At 35.1% G+C, this 16,267-nt stretch overlaps 1 protein-coding gene across 1 annotated transcript in view; it reads right to left on the bottom strand.

The window, feature by feature from the left end:
- LOC100867895 (adenylate cyclase type 6) overlaps positions 1–16,267 on the bottom strand; it is an 88,223-nt gene that overhangs the window by 41,697 nt on the left and 30,259 nt on the right. Inside the window, 2 exon segments of the mRNA XM_086906158.1 lie at positions 5,599–5,909; positions 9,114–9,327. Coding sequence (XP_086762284.1) covers positions 5,599–5,909; positions 9,114–9,327 — 525 coding nt within the window.

Genomic DNA, 16,267 nt, shown 5'->3' with positions numbered 1-16,267 from the left:
ATTTTCCTAGACCTCTCCTCCATTACTCTTGAAACGAAACGAGTAAGCAGCACGCTTCTCGAATTCTTCGAAGAAACGATCGGATTAAATTCTATTTTCGTTTCGCATTCGTTTGAAATGGAGCAAAAAAAAAAAAAAAAAAAAAAAAAAACAAAACAAAAAAGAAAAAAGGAAAAGTTAAAAGAAAGCACAAATTTGAGGATTGAAAAATACACACACACACACACACACATATATTTATATATATCGAACAGACAATTTCTCGTTGCGCCTCGACAGAGCTCTCGAGGTGTGCATTCCGTGCTTTCAGTGTAATAAAAGCTAAATAAATTGGCTGAGGAAGGATCAGGGGAGGGGAGAGGTAAAGCAACAAGGGGGCTTGATGGATGAAGACACCGGGGCTGGAGGAAAATCCAATAACAACGAACCGTTTCCACGAGATTTCCGAGTAGGGACTCTTCGTACGGGGTTTTACGCTTTCGCGCCACATCGATCTGTTTTTCTTATCTCTTATCAGTGGCCGCATATGTTCGCCGCGCGATCGTGTATCTACGTGAAAATTCTCGAATAATTTTATGCGTGGTTTTCTATTTCTTTCTTTCTTTCTTTCTTTCTTTCTTTCTTTTCTTGGAAAAAAAAATTCGTTTTTATCCGAACGTTTTTGTTCTTCGATTTCTCTTTACTTTTCTCGAAATCTAACTTCGAAAAAATTTCCCAAATAAACTCCTCGAATACATCCTATGAATCTTTCGTTCTTCTAACAGTGTTTTCGAATTTGATTTTTATTATTTTTGCTTGCTTTTAAAATTTTATTTTACGCAATTGTTAAATCCGTGATTATTTTTTAATCTATTTTCTACTCCTCGAATACATCCTATGAATATTTCGTTCTTCTAACAGTGTTTTCGAATTTGATTTTTATTATTTTTGCTCGCTTTTAAGATTTTATTTTACGCAATTGAATGATTGAATTAAATTCGTGATTATTGTTTAATCTGTTTGGTATTTTCTGTTAATAATTCTGTTGATGATAAATAATTAGTTAAACAATAAGGGATTGTAAATATTAAATTTGAAGACAAAGCGTATAAAAGAAATGGGGATGTTGAAAATTTAAAATGTGTAGGAAATATTTAGAGATATCGGGGAAAGTAGTGAGATTTTTAAGTTAGTTTGAAATAATGCGAAGAGCTAGAGAGAAAGAGAGAGAGAGAGAGAGAGAGGAAGGTGTTCGAGAGTGTTGGAAAAATTGTGGAGATATTGAAATATTGAAAAAAATATGAAGGAAAGTGGAAATGCTAAAAATTTTCAAGCGTTCTAAAAATAATATTCGATGCATTGAAAATGCTTTGACGATATTGGAAAAGTTGAAAATATCGTCGAAATATTTAAAAAATATCGGAAGGAAAGCGAAAGTGTTGTGATCCGAAAATGTATCCTAAAAAATTGTGAAATACAGAAATATCGATAAAAAATGGCGAGATATTTGAAATATTTGATCAGAAATATTGCGAATTAGAGCGAAGGAAAGTCAAATTGTTGTTTCTCACCAGATGCAAAAAGTTTTCGTGGAACGAACTTGAGAATGTAAAAATTCGATCGAAAAAAAAAAAAAATCGAGATGTCAGAAATAATAACGCGGATTGGGACAAGGAGAGGATTTTCCTTGGAAAAGTATTCTCGATTCCTGCAGACGATGAAAGTCGAAGCAATTTTGCTCTTTGACACGAGCTGACTCTTTTCGACAAAGGATAGGGAATTAATCGAGATCTGCATATATTGCGAGAACAATATAAGCTCGAGCTAATTGGATGTCAAATTTCACATTCGATTAATTTGGAAACCGTCGTAACAGTTTCGCTTTATAATTTCTATTTAAACATCGAGAAGAAAAATTGGGATTTTCATTTAAAAAGTTCAATCTCCTCGATTCATTCTTCTTCCCTGTTCCACACTCAATGCTCCGTTCTAATTTTCCAAAAATTAAAAGCAACGATCAGTCCACTTTAGAAGCCTCAATTTGTTCCAATCGTATCTGTTCCAATTTCTAAAAAATAAAAACAAGAATCGCTCCATATCTTCTTAGAATCATCAAGCTGAAACCAAGAATTATCGATCTTTGTTGGACCATCCTTTTGTATACTTTAATCTCTTAAACCGGATCTTCGTTTAAAAAGTTCAATTTCTTCGATTCATTCTATTCTCTACTCTACATTCAAATACTCTGTTCTATTTTCCTAAAAAATGAAAACAGAGAAAGAATCGTTCCCTTTTCTCTTAGAGTCTTCAATTCGAAGCCGAGAATTGTCGATCTTTCTTAGACTTTCTTTTGCGAACTTAAATTTTTCCACTAGAATATATCCCTAGATTTCCCTGCAACATTCCATTCCTTACGCCACTACTCTAACGTTCAATTTTAATTCTTCGATCAGAGATACAGAAAAATCCTAAATTCGAATCCAAACGGCAAAGTCACGTTAGCCATTCAAAACGACACAACGCGTCCGTTTGTCCGAGTATTAATCCCTGAATTACGCACGAGTCGCATATGGATATTCATCGAATGGGCGTATATCGATCGTACAATTTCGATGATGATAATTCGAGCGATCGTTACGCGCCGCCAACTTAGCCAAAGTAGCTTGTTACCTCGGTCCATTGTTGTCTAGGGGATTTTCCCTAGTGAATTGAAAATGGGGGAATCGCGTCGGGTCGACTTGGAGCGATGGATGGAAACGTTTGTGCGCGTCGATAATTGGAGGCTTTACATCCCTTCTTTCCCGTCCCGTCTGATTTCTATAAATGATATAATCTTTTGTGTGTTGTATGTATTCTGTATGTATATCCTATATGTTGTTGGTGGTGAATTTATGATAGGTGTTTTTGATTTTAAATCGAATTAACCTCGGTTACGATAATTTGTCAGAATTAGATAATTTGTCCGAATTGGAAGAGGTTAGGTTAAGTTGTTTCTTCCAGTAATTTATAGGTTAAATTGGATTTGGATTAAATAGATTAGAAACGTGTTAAATTTACGTGTTCGCGTATGCACAACATTAGATGATTTTCGTGAAACTGATGAATATTGGATTCTGTTGAATAATTGAATCGATATTATTATTTGAGCGAAATTTGACAAATTCTCAAGTTATAAGTTATCGTTATATAGATTGCGATCGTAAATTTAGATTTTCAGGTATTGAAATTGAAATTAAAGTAGTAGAGATACAGTTTCATCGTTTAAACATCATAAATATCACGTGTACTTCGCTTTGAATGTTTTTTTATCTTTTTTTTTTTTTTTCGTGTGGCGTGTATTCGAGAGATAGATTTAAATTTCTCATAAAACGTATAAATTTCAGTTATCAGTCTTGATAAATTTTATATGAAGATACAACAGCAATAAATCTAGTAATAAAATCAAACGTATTGTACGAGTAATTTTTATCCTATTATAGATCATAGTGAGATTTTATTATTACTGTATAAAATTATATTATATACATATATATAAATCAATTCATTTTTAACAATAGAGTTTAAATAAGGATTCGCTTTTTATTCTTTAAATACAATATTGCCGTGTGTAAATTTTCGTACGTTTAAATTCGTACACGTAAATATGTGCGGTTGGCAAATTCTCGTAAAAAGAAAAAAAAAAAAAAAAGAGTCCTTTCTTCCAACCGATAAGAATCCATAGGTTATAAAAATTTCTTCCCCTCCCCCTCCCAAAAAAAAAAGAAAAAAGAAATTCGGGTCGATTTAATTCAGAGCGGATCAAATTAGATATACACGGATTAAGTTAGAGTCAAGTTAAATTGGTTGAAAATAAAATTAGAATGAGATTAAAAATAAATTTCATCCCCTGGTGGTTTATCCTCCAACGCCTCAGGATGTTTATTATTTTCATAAATCATTTTTCCAGGTCAGTCAGTGGGGACGGATAGGTAGTAGAGATCTCAGGGTGAACGTACTCTCGAAATTCCCTAGTATCGGGCTCTCCATTCAACCGAGCTCTATTATTAACACCGGACCTTCATGGTGTATCGTGATACGGCCGCGTGTTCCCGCTCGTATCACGATCTCACGCGCATCGATTCTACCGTTTCGATTAATAATCGCGACAAGTTTCCTGGAACAGGTTAGACCGATTCGAAATTTCCCAGATCCTAGATTTCCTAGCGTTGCACAATTTCCGCCAGAAATTACACTCGACGAATCTCAAAATGAAACGATTTTCGTTGGAACAAAGCAATTGTTGACACATTTTGCGACGTTTCGATTAATATTCCCGATTAACGCTCGTTCGAATTTCCTAGGACAGGTTATACTAATTCGAAATTCCCTAAGTCGCGCGGATTTTTAGTGGAAATTTGTACTCGATGAAAGTGGAGCGAAGCAGCTATTGCGTTCTTTAATAATTGCGATTAACATTCGTTCGAATTTCCTAGAACAGATTGGACCGATTCGAAATTCCCTAGGTCGCGCGATTTTTAGCGGAAATTGCATTCGACGATTGTCAAAGTGAAACGATTTTTATTGAAAACAATTGTTGACGATTAATATTCGCGATTAGCATTCGTTCGAATTTTCTGGAACAGGTTGAGCCGATTCAAAATTCCCTAGGTCGCGCGATTTTTAGCGGAAATTGGATTCAAAGTGAAACGATTTTTGTTGAAAACAATTGTTGACGATTAATATTCGCGATTAACGCTCGTTCGAATTTTCATAGAACAGATTATTTTCTCGAAATTCTCTAAGTGGTGCGATTTTTAGCGAAAATCTCGAACGAGACTCGACGATTCTGAAAGCGAAACAATGTTCGTTGAAAACGATTATTGACACGATAGCAGTGTCTCGATTAATATTCTCGACTAGCGCTCGTTCGAGTTTCCTGAAACAGGTTGGCTTATCGAAATTCCCTAGATCGCGCGATTTTTAACGGAAATTGCACTCGACGATTCTCAAAGCGAAACGATTTTCATTAGAACAAAGCAGCTGTTGACACAGTTGCGGGGTTTCGGTTAATATTCTCGGCTGGCGGCTCGTTCGAATTTCCTGAAACAGGTTGGGTTATCCAGAGTTCCCTAGATCGCGGGGATTTTTAACGGAAATTGCACTCGACGAATCGCTCCGTTCAAAATGGAACGATCTTCGTTGAAACGGAACAAAACTATCGACGACACGATTACCGCGAAAAGTTTACTTTACTCGAGACTCAAGGATTGATTTATCGTTGGCGTGCATCGAAATTGGGGTTCCAAGTCGTTAAAAACTCGTTTCGAAAAAAAGGAAAAAAGAATCTCGACAGCTTTAAGAAATCCAACTTTTTCGTAGCCAATAAAACCCACCCTTCCAAATTTTCCTTTCGATAAATATAGCATGCCAACAGATAATAGTTAGATAGAACATCGTTTCTGATTTTGAGTCGATACAAATTTTCGATCTTTCGTCGACTCGGCCGATAAGATCACTCGTGAAAAAATTCTTAGCAATTTATTCGCGAATATTCTAAAAAAAAAAAAAAAAAATCTAAATAAATATCCTCGACGAGAGTCATCGAAAAAGCGTTGAGATACAAAGCGTCTCATCACTCACGTGTTCCATCATGGCCGGATAGTAGGAAGGATAGAGGACGAAGGCTCCAATCAGATGCGCCACGGAAAAAATGAAACCGGCGATGCACGCGTGGCGCAGCCTTATAGGGAGGAGTGCGTACGCCATGTAAATGAAGAAGCAGACGGCCCAGGCCGCGGCCAACGGGCCCCCGCTTCGATGCTCCTTCGATCCGAGCGCCAGATGTATGTTGAGCGACACTTGAAGCGCGAGCAACGTGACCAGCACTATCCCGCTCACGCCCGCCAACCAGATCTCGTTCATCCCCGGCCTGGATATAGCCGCGACCAGTGCTGCAATGAAAGAAAACGAAAAAGATATAATCGGATATTTTCCTCTAGAGATGGGGGGAAAGAAATAGCCGCGACCAGTGCTGCAATGAAAGAAAAGATATTATTGGATATTTTCCCCTAGAGATGGGGGAAAAGTTGAGAGATTTTTCAGATCTCGTTCGTCCCAGGCTTGGATATAGTCGCGAACAGTACTGCAATGGAGAGAAATGAGGTTTTCGAAAGTGTTACCAAATATTTTCCCCTAGAGCTGGGGAAAAATTGAGAGATTTTTCAGATCTCGTTCATCCCCTGCCTGGATATAGCCGCGATCAGTGGTGCAATAGAAGAAAACGAGGTTTTCGAAAAAGTTACCAGATATTTTCCCCTAGAGCTGGGGAAAAATTGAGAGATTTTTCAGATCTCGTTCATCCCCTGCCTGGATATAGAGCCGCGATTAGTGCTGCAATGGAAGGAAACGAGGTTTTCGAAAAAGTTACCAGATATTTTTCCCTAGAGCTGGATTGAGAGATTTTTTTCACGATTGAGGATGAAGGAGCGACTCGATAGAAGCTTAGCAGTAGTTTGGATTCGAGTATATGGTATCGATAGAGAGGGGGAGGGGATTTTTGTCCATCACGAGAGAAAAGTTGCTAGCTTGAAGAGAATTTATCCGGTGGAAGATCGAAAGAGTGATTCGATGAAGGTGCGGAAATGTTTCTCGATATCTAAAATTAAAAATTAGATGCTTTATTACATGCTTTTTGAATTAGAAACGGAAAAATGGATATTTTATAGATCGATGCTTAATTGACTTAGGAATCGAGATTTTTTCTTTTTGGTTCCATTCCTTAATCGTTGTAATGTCTCATTGTTATTCACTTACTGAATAATATCGTATATTTCAAACGTGACACGAAAAAAAAAAATATATATATATATATATTTTCAGAAAAATTGGAAAATTATTGAGCTCTCATAAACAACTTATCAAAGCCTCGATGAGGAGAACGATCGATAAAATTATCAAAGATTCAATCAATCCTTTCTATCCATCGTTCCTCCACAACTTTCGAACGATCTCGTAAAATTTACCCCTCCCCCTCCCCCCTCGCTCTTACGAAACGTTATCGTTATTCGTATCCAACGTTACGTTACGACGCGAACGGCGTCGTCCTCTCTCCCTCCATCCTCGTTTCGCGCACACACACGTGCCACGTACGGCGTTTAAAAAGTTGCGCGCCGGCCAAGTTGGTCGAAAAGTTTTCAACCGGGGATGAAATCATCGTTTTCGCTCGTTTCGTTCCCATTGAAATTCGCTTCGAAACACGCTACCCTTCTTGGTAGAAGGGGCTGGGATTGGAGAGAGAGAGAGAGAGAAAAGAAAGTAAAACATTGTCGAGCACCGCTTTGAAAAAGCGATGCGTCCCATCGCCTCGCCTCGACCCCTCACCTTTGATCACCGTGGCTCGTTGAAGGCACGACTATCGCGCTTTGATAAGGGGATGGCATTTCAATATCTCCCCTCCTCTCCCCCCCCCCTTTTTTCGCGATATCGTATGCGTATCGAACGCAGGAGAATTTTTTTTTTTTTTTCGAGATTTTAATTAACGCGGCGGAAGTGGGTCAAACCGAGTTGAAACGAAAGTAAAAAAAAACGATTCTAACTCGTCCCTAAGATAATTAAAATCGGATCGTTCCGTGTAAAAAAATAAATCTGAAAAATTTGGTGATATTAATTAGGATAACGAGCGGTCAAATTGTATTGTAGGACGAAGAATTTTCAGAATTGTATGTTTCGTTCATTATTGTTAGGTTAGGTTAGGTTAGGTTCGTGAAATGTAATTAATAAACGATCGTTGGTTGACGAAGAATTTTTTCGAATGGAAATCGCCGATTATTTTATTAATCAGCAAAAGTGAATTTTCTCTCTCTTCGTCAATCTCCTATCGTATCTACGTGTTGAAAACTGGATGAAAAATTTTTGCACGAAACAGGAGTGAACTCGAAGAAGTATCCATCTACCTACTCGTGGAACAATTGTTTCTATTGTGAATTTGGAGTAAATGTTTGTGGCCGATTTCTAATGATTCTAACTATTCTCTTATGTAAATCATATCCTGATGAATGTGAAAAAATGTTTTATTCTAACCGATCCGATTAATCCTCCAAACGTTAATTCCATGAATTGAGAGGAACCAATAGTTGGAGAGCGGTTTCGAAGTCGAAACCCTTGCGTAGGTTGTTTTATACTAGTGTTATATATCAGTGTTGGAAAAGTAACTGATCGTAGTTAAAAATTTCGAGAATAAATAATTACTTGGAATAATGCTCGAGTAACATTTATTCGTAGCTGATCCACTTTTCATATAATCGATTATATTTCGATATTTCTGTCAGTGTTGGAAAAGTAACTTGTTCGTAGCTGATCCACTTTTCATATAATCGATTATATTTCGTTTATTATTTCGTTTAGATTTCGATATCTCTGTCAGTGTTGGAAAAGTAACTGATCGTAGTTAAAAATTTCGAGAATAAATAATTACTTCGAATAATGCTCGAGTAATATTTATTCGTGATCCACTTTTCATATAATCGATTATATTTCGTTTATTATTTCGTTTAGATTTCGATATCTCTGTCAGTGTTGGAAAATTAACTGATCGTAGTTAAAAATTTCGAGAATAAATAATTACTTCGAATAATCGATTATATTTTGTTTATTATTTCGTTTAGATTTCGATATCTCTGTCAGTGGTGGAAAAGAAACTGGTCGAAGTTAAAAATTTCGATAATAAATAATTACTTGGAATAATATTCGAGTAATATTTATTCGTAGCTGATCCACTTTTCATATAATCGATTATATTTCGTTTATTATTTCGTTTAGATTCTATATCTGTGTTGGAAAAGTAACTGATCGTAGTTAAAAATTTCGAGAATAAATAATTACTTCGAATAATGCTCGAGTAACATTTATTCGTAGCTATTCCATAGCTGATCCACTTTTCATCACAATCGATTATATTTCGTTTATTATTTCGATTATTATTTTGAACGATTTGAAATTATCGAGGTGAGTTTATTCATAATCATTTGATTAAATTTTCCCCGTCGCTGCGCGAGACTTGTTTCCAATAGTTAAAACAACCTTTGCTCCGCCTTATATATTCTTCCCAGCTATAGTTTCAGAAACACCAAGATCTTATCTCGGGGCTATACACTTACCGGCGTAGATCGCGACACAGGTGATCAATGTTATCGCTAAAAACAAGTTCTCCGGCCTTTCCAGAGTGTCGAGAAATTGTTGATTGCTGTCCAGAATCAGTTTCAGGACCAGTAACACGCCCAGAGCGAGGGCCAGTCCCACCAATAGGCCAAGAACGTGCGTCATGTTGCTTTGGTTCATTCGTAGAAAGTATCGTTGGTACAGCATCTCCACCTGTAAAATTTTTAAAATATTTAAAAGAGAATGGAGAACCCTTTTCTCAATCTGTCTCCGTGGTTAGAGATGCATTCTAGTAAATTAGCGATCGAAGAATCCCTTCAAGAACTTGTATTTATATTTAAGAAGGTTACCAATCAAGTAACAAAAGTCCCTAGAACGTAATTATATTGTACGTATAGAGTGCAATTATATTACTATTTATTTCACATTGATTTGCTTATGTAAATATATGTATAGTAATAAAATGTAGGATGACGATTATATGAGTGCAATCAAAGATATTACTGGTTCGATTTTATATACATAATTGGCGAGATTCCAGTTCGATTTAATTGTACGAATATTTCTCTGTATTGGATGTTTCTAAGCGGGGTGTTAATTTGTTGGGAGAGTAACTGAAGTTAAAAATTTCGATGGTAAAGTTGATTTGAGTAATTAAAATAGCTTTACTCTCGTATGCTCTCGTCATATAGTCGCCATCCTACGTTTTATTATTATATTGTATAATATAATTACATTCTAGGGACTTTTTTTACTTGATATTGGTACTTTTCTTAAAAATAAATACGAGTACAAAGAGTTAAAATGCCTCGAATAACGTTATTCGTAGTTACTTTATTACAACCTCGGCTGCTTGACACTAAATAATTATATATTTGCGATTATCGTTATACTTTATTCAAATTTTGCCCATTAATGTTTCTAAGGCAAAATGGAGAATCTATCCGATTTTAATCAGTGGAAAACTGGCAAAATTATCACGGGTCGAGTACTGATCCTCTTCGAGTCTGTTGAGAGCAGGATGAAGTTTCTTACGAGACAATCGATTCCCTTCAGAATCATAGAGATGGGGAAAATTTAATAAGTTGAAGTTAAGAATAAAGTTAAGAAACTTCGATAATTTATTGCATCGAATAATAATGGTAGATAACCGTAACGTTAAACGATTGAGATTGTACGAAGAATGGATAAACTGTAACTTAAGTTACGAACGAGTGTTATTCCAGCATTTTATCGATGGCAAACTTCGTTGGAGGCAGAGTTGGACATTAACTCAAAAAAGTTGAAAAAGTAACTAAACAAGATTTGTTCGTATCTGTTATTATAGTTGGTGTTTTGAACAAGAAATTGTCGAAGTAACTATATTTGCCCGTCGCGTAAAATTACTAGGAGGATAATTACTAGGATCCACGATGGATGCATTATCGGTCTATAAATTAGAAAACTTTCCGAGTTTTCAGAGTTTTTCAGGGCAATCTTTGAACCGACAGATTGCAAGAGCTCTGTCGATTGCCACAAATCATCATATAGCCTAACATTTGTTTTATTTTGTTGCATCCTGAGCGATGCAACATATTGAAAATTATAAACCGATTTCTCGTCGATTCCCTAGAATGTGTAACGAACCAACGTGATTTCGTTCAATCGATTCACCAAGAACAAACAATCGAAATATGCGCAAACAATATTCTATATATATTCTTGTTATAAATTCGCCAAAGATCCAATTGCAAATAATTTGCAAAAAGGCAAAGAGTATATATATAACAAATTCTATTTCGAATTCGAAATTTAAAACACGTAACAATATTTTTATACAAGCATAAGTCATAATTCATCAAAAATCTAGCTGGAAATATCGAAGAACGCATCACAAATCTTGTCATTTCGAAATTTGGAAAGCGTCATAGTTCCAATTATTATCACTAGACGGCGTACCAACACTTGAACAAACAATTCACCAGAGAGACCGAAGGAAGCGAAAAGATGAGGAGAAATCGTGGGACGAGCTTGTCTCTCTGAAACTAAAGGGAAACTGCATAACCGTGTTCACCAGAGTGAAAGTGGTGCGCTCGTTTCGTCGAGAGTAATTCAGTGACAGTCGACGTCTCGGTTCAACCCTTTCCGAGACGCTTCGCGATATTGGGTCGCCTTGCGCCTTGACAGACAAATCGCGCGCACAAAGCAAGGTCGGGTTGGAATAACAAACGCCCCGTGAAAAAGAAAATATTGGAGGCGTTGTTTTATTTAGAGATTTATTCGTGCCATGCTGAGCGTGCAAGGAACACGGATGTAATCAAAATGCATATAGCGCCATTCAAATTTCTTTTGAAACGTTGTCACATATATTTCGTGTATTTCCTGTGTATATTATATTCTAATTTTTATTGCCATTTCTCTGTTAGGTTTGAATTAGGTTATTAAATTTTTTTAAAAGAATATCGAGAATAGCCAATACAAAAATGGATTGTCATCATTTTTAGGGATGTTTTTATGGATGTTTCTAAAATTTAAGATTTTAGAATTTCTTTCAATATGTTATTTGCCATATAACATACGCTAATTTCTGTTGCAATTTTTGTATTAGAGTTGAATGTTATTAAATTTTTTTAAAAGAATATCGTGAATAGCTAATTCAGAGATGGATCATCGATTTTTAATTTTTATGTTTCTATGGATGATTTTTAGAATTTAAGATTTTAAGACATAAAAATAAATTTCTTTCAGTTATGTTATTTGCCATATAACATATACTAATTTTTATTGCAATTTCTGTATTAGATTTGAATTAAATTTTTTTAAAAGAATATCGTGAATACAGAGATGGATTTATCCTTAGGGTCCCTAGGATAAATAAAGATACAAGTAAAGTTACTAGGATCATATCGATATTTCTAGAATTCAATTATTATTCTTTTAGTTAATTTTTATCGTGTAATTTCTGTAGATTTGAATTTATAAAAAAATCGCGATAGTTGATACAGATGATGAATCGTCGATTCTTAGGGTGTAATGGATCTTTCTAAAACTTAAGATTTTATATACTCAAATTAAGTTAGATAATATATCCATAAATGTTTTATGGATATATTAAAGTTCCTATAATCTATCCAGATTTTTTTGAAATTCACTATTCACAGGTATAAAATATTTCGATTTCAATTCACATTACAAAAAAAGATTCACAATTTAAATTTACGCCAAAAATCCCTAACTAATTCGCATAACGTGTTAAGTTCATAAATAAAACCAATTTCAAATCGGCGTTCAAATGGACGAATCAGAAAACACGTGTCCTAATCTCGTATTTATTTTTCGACAAATATCTTCTCCGAATGATTGTTCACGAAGAGAAAAAAAAAAAGAAGAAGAAGAAGAAGAAGAAGAGGAAGAAGAAAGCTTACCAAATCTCATCGAAGAATAAAAAAAAAAAAGGAAAACAACGAGATTCGAGAGCCTCGATCGAGCAAAACCTTGGGAATGTGGAGGGAAAAAATTGCTAAGCATGGTTTAAATTTACTCGGAACCGTGCTCGAATTAGAGATCTCTAAAATTAAAGGAGGCAGGGAAGAGTGGGGGGCGGTGGGTGAGGTTGAGTGGGTGACGTGCCGTTGAAAGCCGGAATAAATCACTGGGACGCCACAACCGTATTGTTGTTCCTTCTCTTTCATTTTCTCCGTCTCATCTCTCTGCTCCATCCCTTAATCCCGCGGTATTGTTTATCTTTACTTTTTTTTTTTTCTTTCGTTTACCTCTCTTCTTCATCCTCCTCCTCTCTCTCTCTCTCTCTCTCTCTTTTGTCAACTTGAATATTTGGCGAGAGAATTTAAAAACGGTTTTTTTAATCAACCTTTCCGGCTACCAGAAGCAGTCGGTTTTTTCTTTACCCCCTCCCCTCCCTCTCCCCTTTTTTTTTTTTATCTTTTTCGATACAGGATAAACAAGCGAGAAAAAGTGGATAACGAGAAAAAAGTTTTCGCAAATATTGGCGGTTGGAAGTTAGTTTTCACAAGTTGTCTAACTCTGTTAAGAGGGGAATATCTTGGGAAGATGTTGGTCTTTGAGAAAAAGAGGCGATGGCTCGGACGTTAATTAATATTCACCCAAAGTTAAAACTGAAACCGTTCCCTTGCCTTTGGCTATTTCGACCAGGCCATTTGGCCAACTTATAGTTGCGAACTCAGAGGATCAGACTGACGGTTTTAAACTGAATCGAATTAAATCAGGAGAATGGCAATATAATTCCTAGGAAAAGAGTAAAGATGTCCTGGTGTCCCTTTTCGACGATCAGAGATTCAAGGGAAAAAATCTTGGAATGCCTCTTGTCGAACGTTCCTCGAATTATTGCACGTTCTGTTCTGAATGGTTGGAAAGATGTTACAAATTTAGCCGCCTTTGTGTCGAGAACACTCGATACAAATTGACCTAGAAGCCAGATATCCCTGGCAATCCGTTTCCTTAATCGCCTTCAGCTACGCCCGCTTAATCCAAGCCATCCTCGTGCTTCGACGATCTCTCGATTCGCGATGAACGGCTTACGTTTGGCCACAGTCATCAGCCGATGATTGGACGGCCGTAAATCTTTCCTTCTTCTCTTTTCAAATCATTTAATTCCACTAGATGTGTGACTAAAAGTAACCGCCGTGCTTTGCGAAAAGAATTAGCATAATAATTGATTATAAGAACGAAAATATACCAAGATATCTCTAAATTCGTTCTATCTATAAATTTAATTTCTATAAATTTAATGAATTCCATTAAGAAACTTGGAAAAAATACGATTCGTAAAACAATTCAATCCAAAAAAAAAAAAAGGAAATTGGATTTAATTTAAATTAAATCACCTTTTGTTCTAATCCAAATACAAGCCTATTTCAATTTCATCGGATATCGTATTCTCACGCGACTCTTTCGACACAAAATCAAACTAAAACTTAATCCATTTCGGTCAGATATCACGTTTCGATCCTCTCTGTGCATCTCTCTGGAGTTATATCGTTGGACTTGAAAAATTAAAAATTATAAAATTATAAAAATTATAAATATATATAATAATATAAAATTATATTGTGCGCAATATTAAAGAAAAAGCTTTGGACTTGAAAAATTAAAAATTGTATCGAAAGAATAATAAACGCTTGAAGATAGAATCGAATCGTTTTGATCCGACTCGAGGCAAGCTCGAAGCCAACCCTACTATTATCTCGTCCCGCATCAAGGAAGAAAAATTAGCAAACCACTTAGGCCGAAGAGTTGAATAAAAGAAAGAAACAACAAAACGATCGAGTTTTAATCAATTCGATTGCACTCCAACCGTCTAGAAATAAAAGCGGCGATACGAAAATGTAACGCGAGCTTCACAGCCGTTGAACAAGTATGGACAAAGAGGGATTTAAAGGGATATGCGCGCTTTCAACTCGTCCGTTTTATTTCGTTGGTTTCGCGTTACAGAGCGCGTGTACGGCGTGCACGCGAGCCAACACCGATTTTTAAACCACAAACTGTGCGTAAACACGAGTGAACAAGATTGTCAATATATACGGCGATCATCCGTGGCGATAAACAATTCCATATTTCTGGAAATGGCGTAGCGCTGTTGAACGACGTGGCTACTTATATATTGTCCATCCATGTCCGGCCATGATGAAATGTATCGATATATCGATACGGATGGAAAAATCGATGACGATCGATTATCTTTCGATATTTTGCTTTTCACGTGGTTTTTTTTTTTTTTTTTAAGGTGAATTAGTATTCTGGATTCTTTGATATCGTGATAAATATTTATTAATATATTTTTGTCTTTGTTGATAATCGATTATTCTAATATCTTTGTGGATTTAAAAAAAGGAGGTTAGAAATTAATATTGATGCTTTAGTGTTGTAATGAATAACAATTTTTTTTTTTTAGATTCTTTAATATCGTGACAAATATTTATTAATATATTTTTGTCTTCGTTGATAATCGATGCTGATCGATTATTCTAATATCTTTGTGGATTTAAAAAAAGGAGGTTAGAAATTAATATTGATGCTTTAGTGTTGTAATGAATAACAATTTTTTTTTTTTAGATTCTTTAATATCGTGACAAATATTTATTAATATATTTTTGTCTTCGTTGATAATGCCGATGCTGATCGATTATTCTAATATCGATTGTTTTATCTTTGAGAATTTAAAAAAAAAAGGGATTAGGAATTAATATTGATGCTTTAGTGAATAATAGTTTTTTTTTTTCATTCTTTCATTGTTGATAGATAAATCGATGTATAAACATCATCGATTATTCTAATATCGATCGTCTGAAATATTTATGTTTCACGTAATTTCGTAATTACGAAATAATTTGAAATTATTATTTTTAAAATCGATGCCGATATCTTTCTAAAAATAATTATTAAATCAAATTCCAGTATCGATTTCTCGTCAATTATAAAATGATTTGGAACGAGTGTCGATACGAATAATTTCTCAGCGAGAATGAATTCGATTCTTCACTGTCAAACGGAAATACAAATTTTTTTGGCGGTTTAATTCTGCAGATTCGAATCGATGGAAATGAAAATTCTAATATCGATTTCTTGTCAGTTACGAAATGATTTGGAACGAGTAACGATGGCAATAATTTTCGTTTCTCTTCCTTGTCGAACGGAAATACAAATTTTTTCGCGGTTTAATTCGAAACGATGGAAATCAAATTCTTACGTCGATTTCTTATCGATTACGAGGTGATTGGTATCGATATCGATTAATTTTCCAAAATTAATAAATCAAATACAATGTGAATAATTTTCCAATGAAAACGAATTCGTTTCTCTTCCTTGTCGAACGGAAATACAAATTTTTTCGCGGTTTAATTCGAAACGATGGAAATCAAATTCTTTTATCGATCTCTTATCAATCAGAGGATGAAGTATCGATAGCAAAATATTTTTCCAAAACTAACAATCAATCAAATACAATAAGAATAATTTTTCAACGAGAACGAATTCCTTGTCGAACGGAAATACAAATTTTTTCGCGGTTTAATTCGAAACGATGGAAATAAAAATCTTTTATAGATCTCTTATCGATTACGAGATGAAATATCGATATCAATACTAGTTTTTTTAAAACTAACAATCAATCAATCAATCAAATACAATATTGAAT

Source organism: Apis florea, unplaced genomic scaffold (genome assembly GCF_048593485.1).
Source record: "Apis florea isolate Af1SG1 unplaced genomic scaffold, ASM4859348v1 contig_2492_pilon, whole genome shotgun sequence".
Taxonomy (NCBI): Eukaryota; Metazoa; Arthropoda; class Insecta; order Hymenoptera; family Apidae; genus Apis; species Apis florea.
Note: the sequence above shows the minus strand (reverse complement) of the source record. Positions and strands in the feature narration are given on the sequence as shown.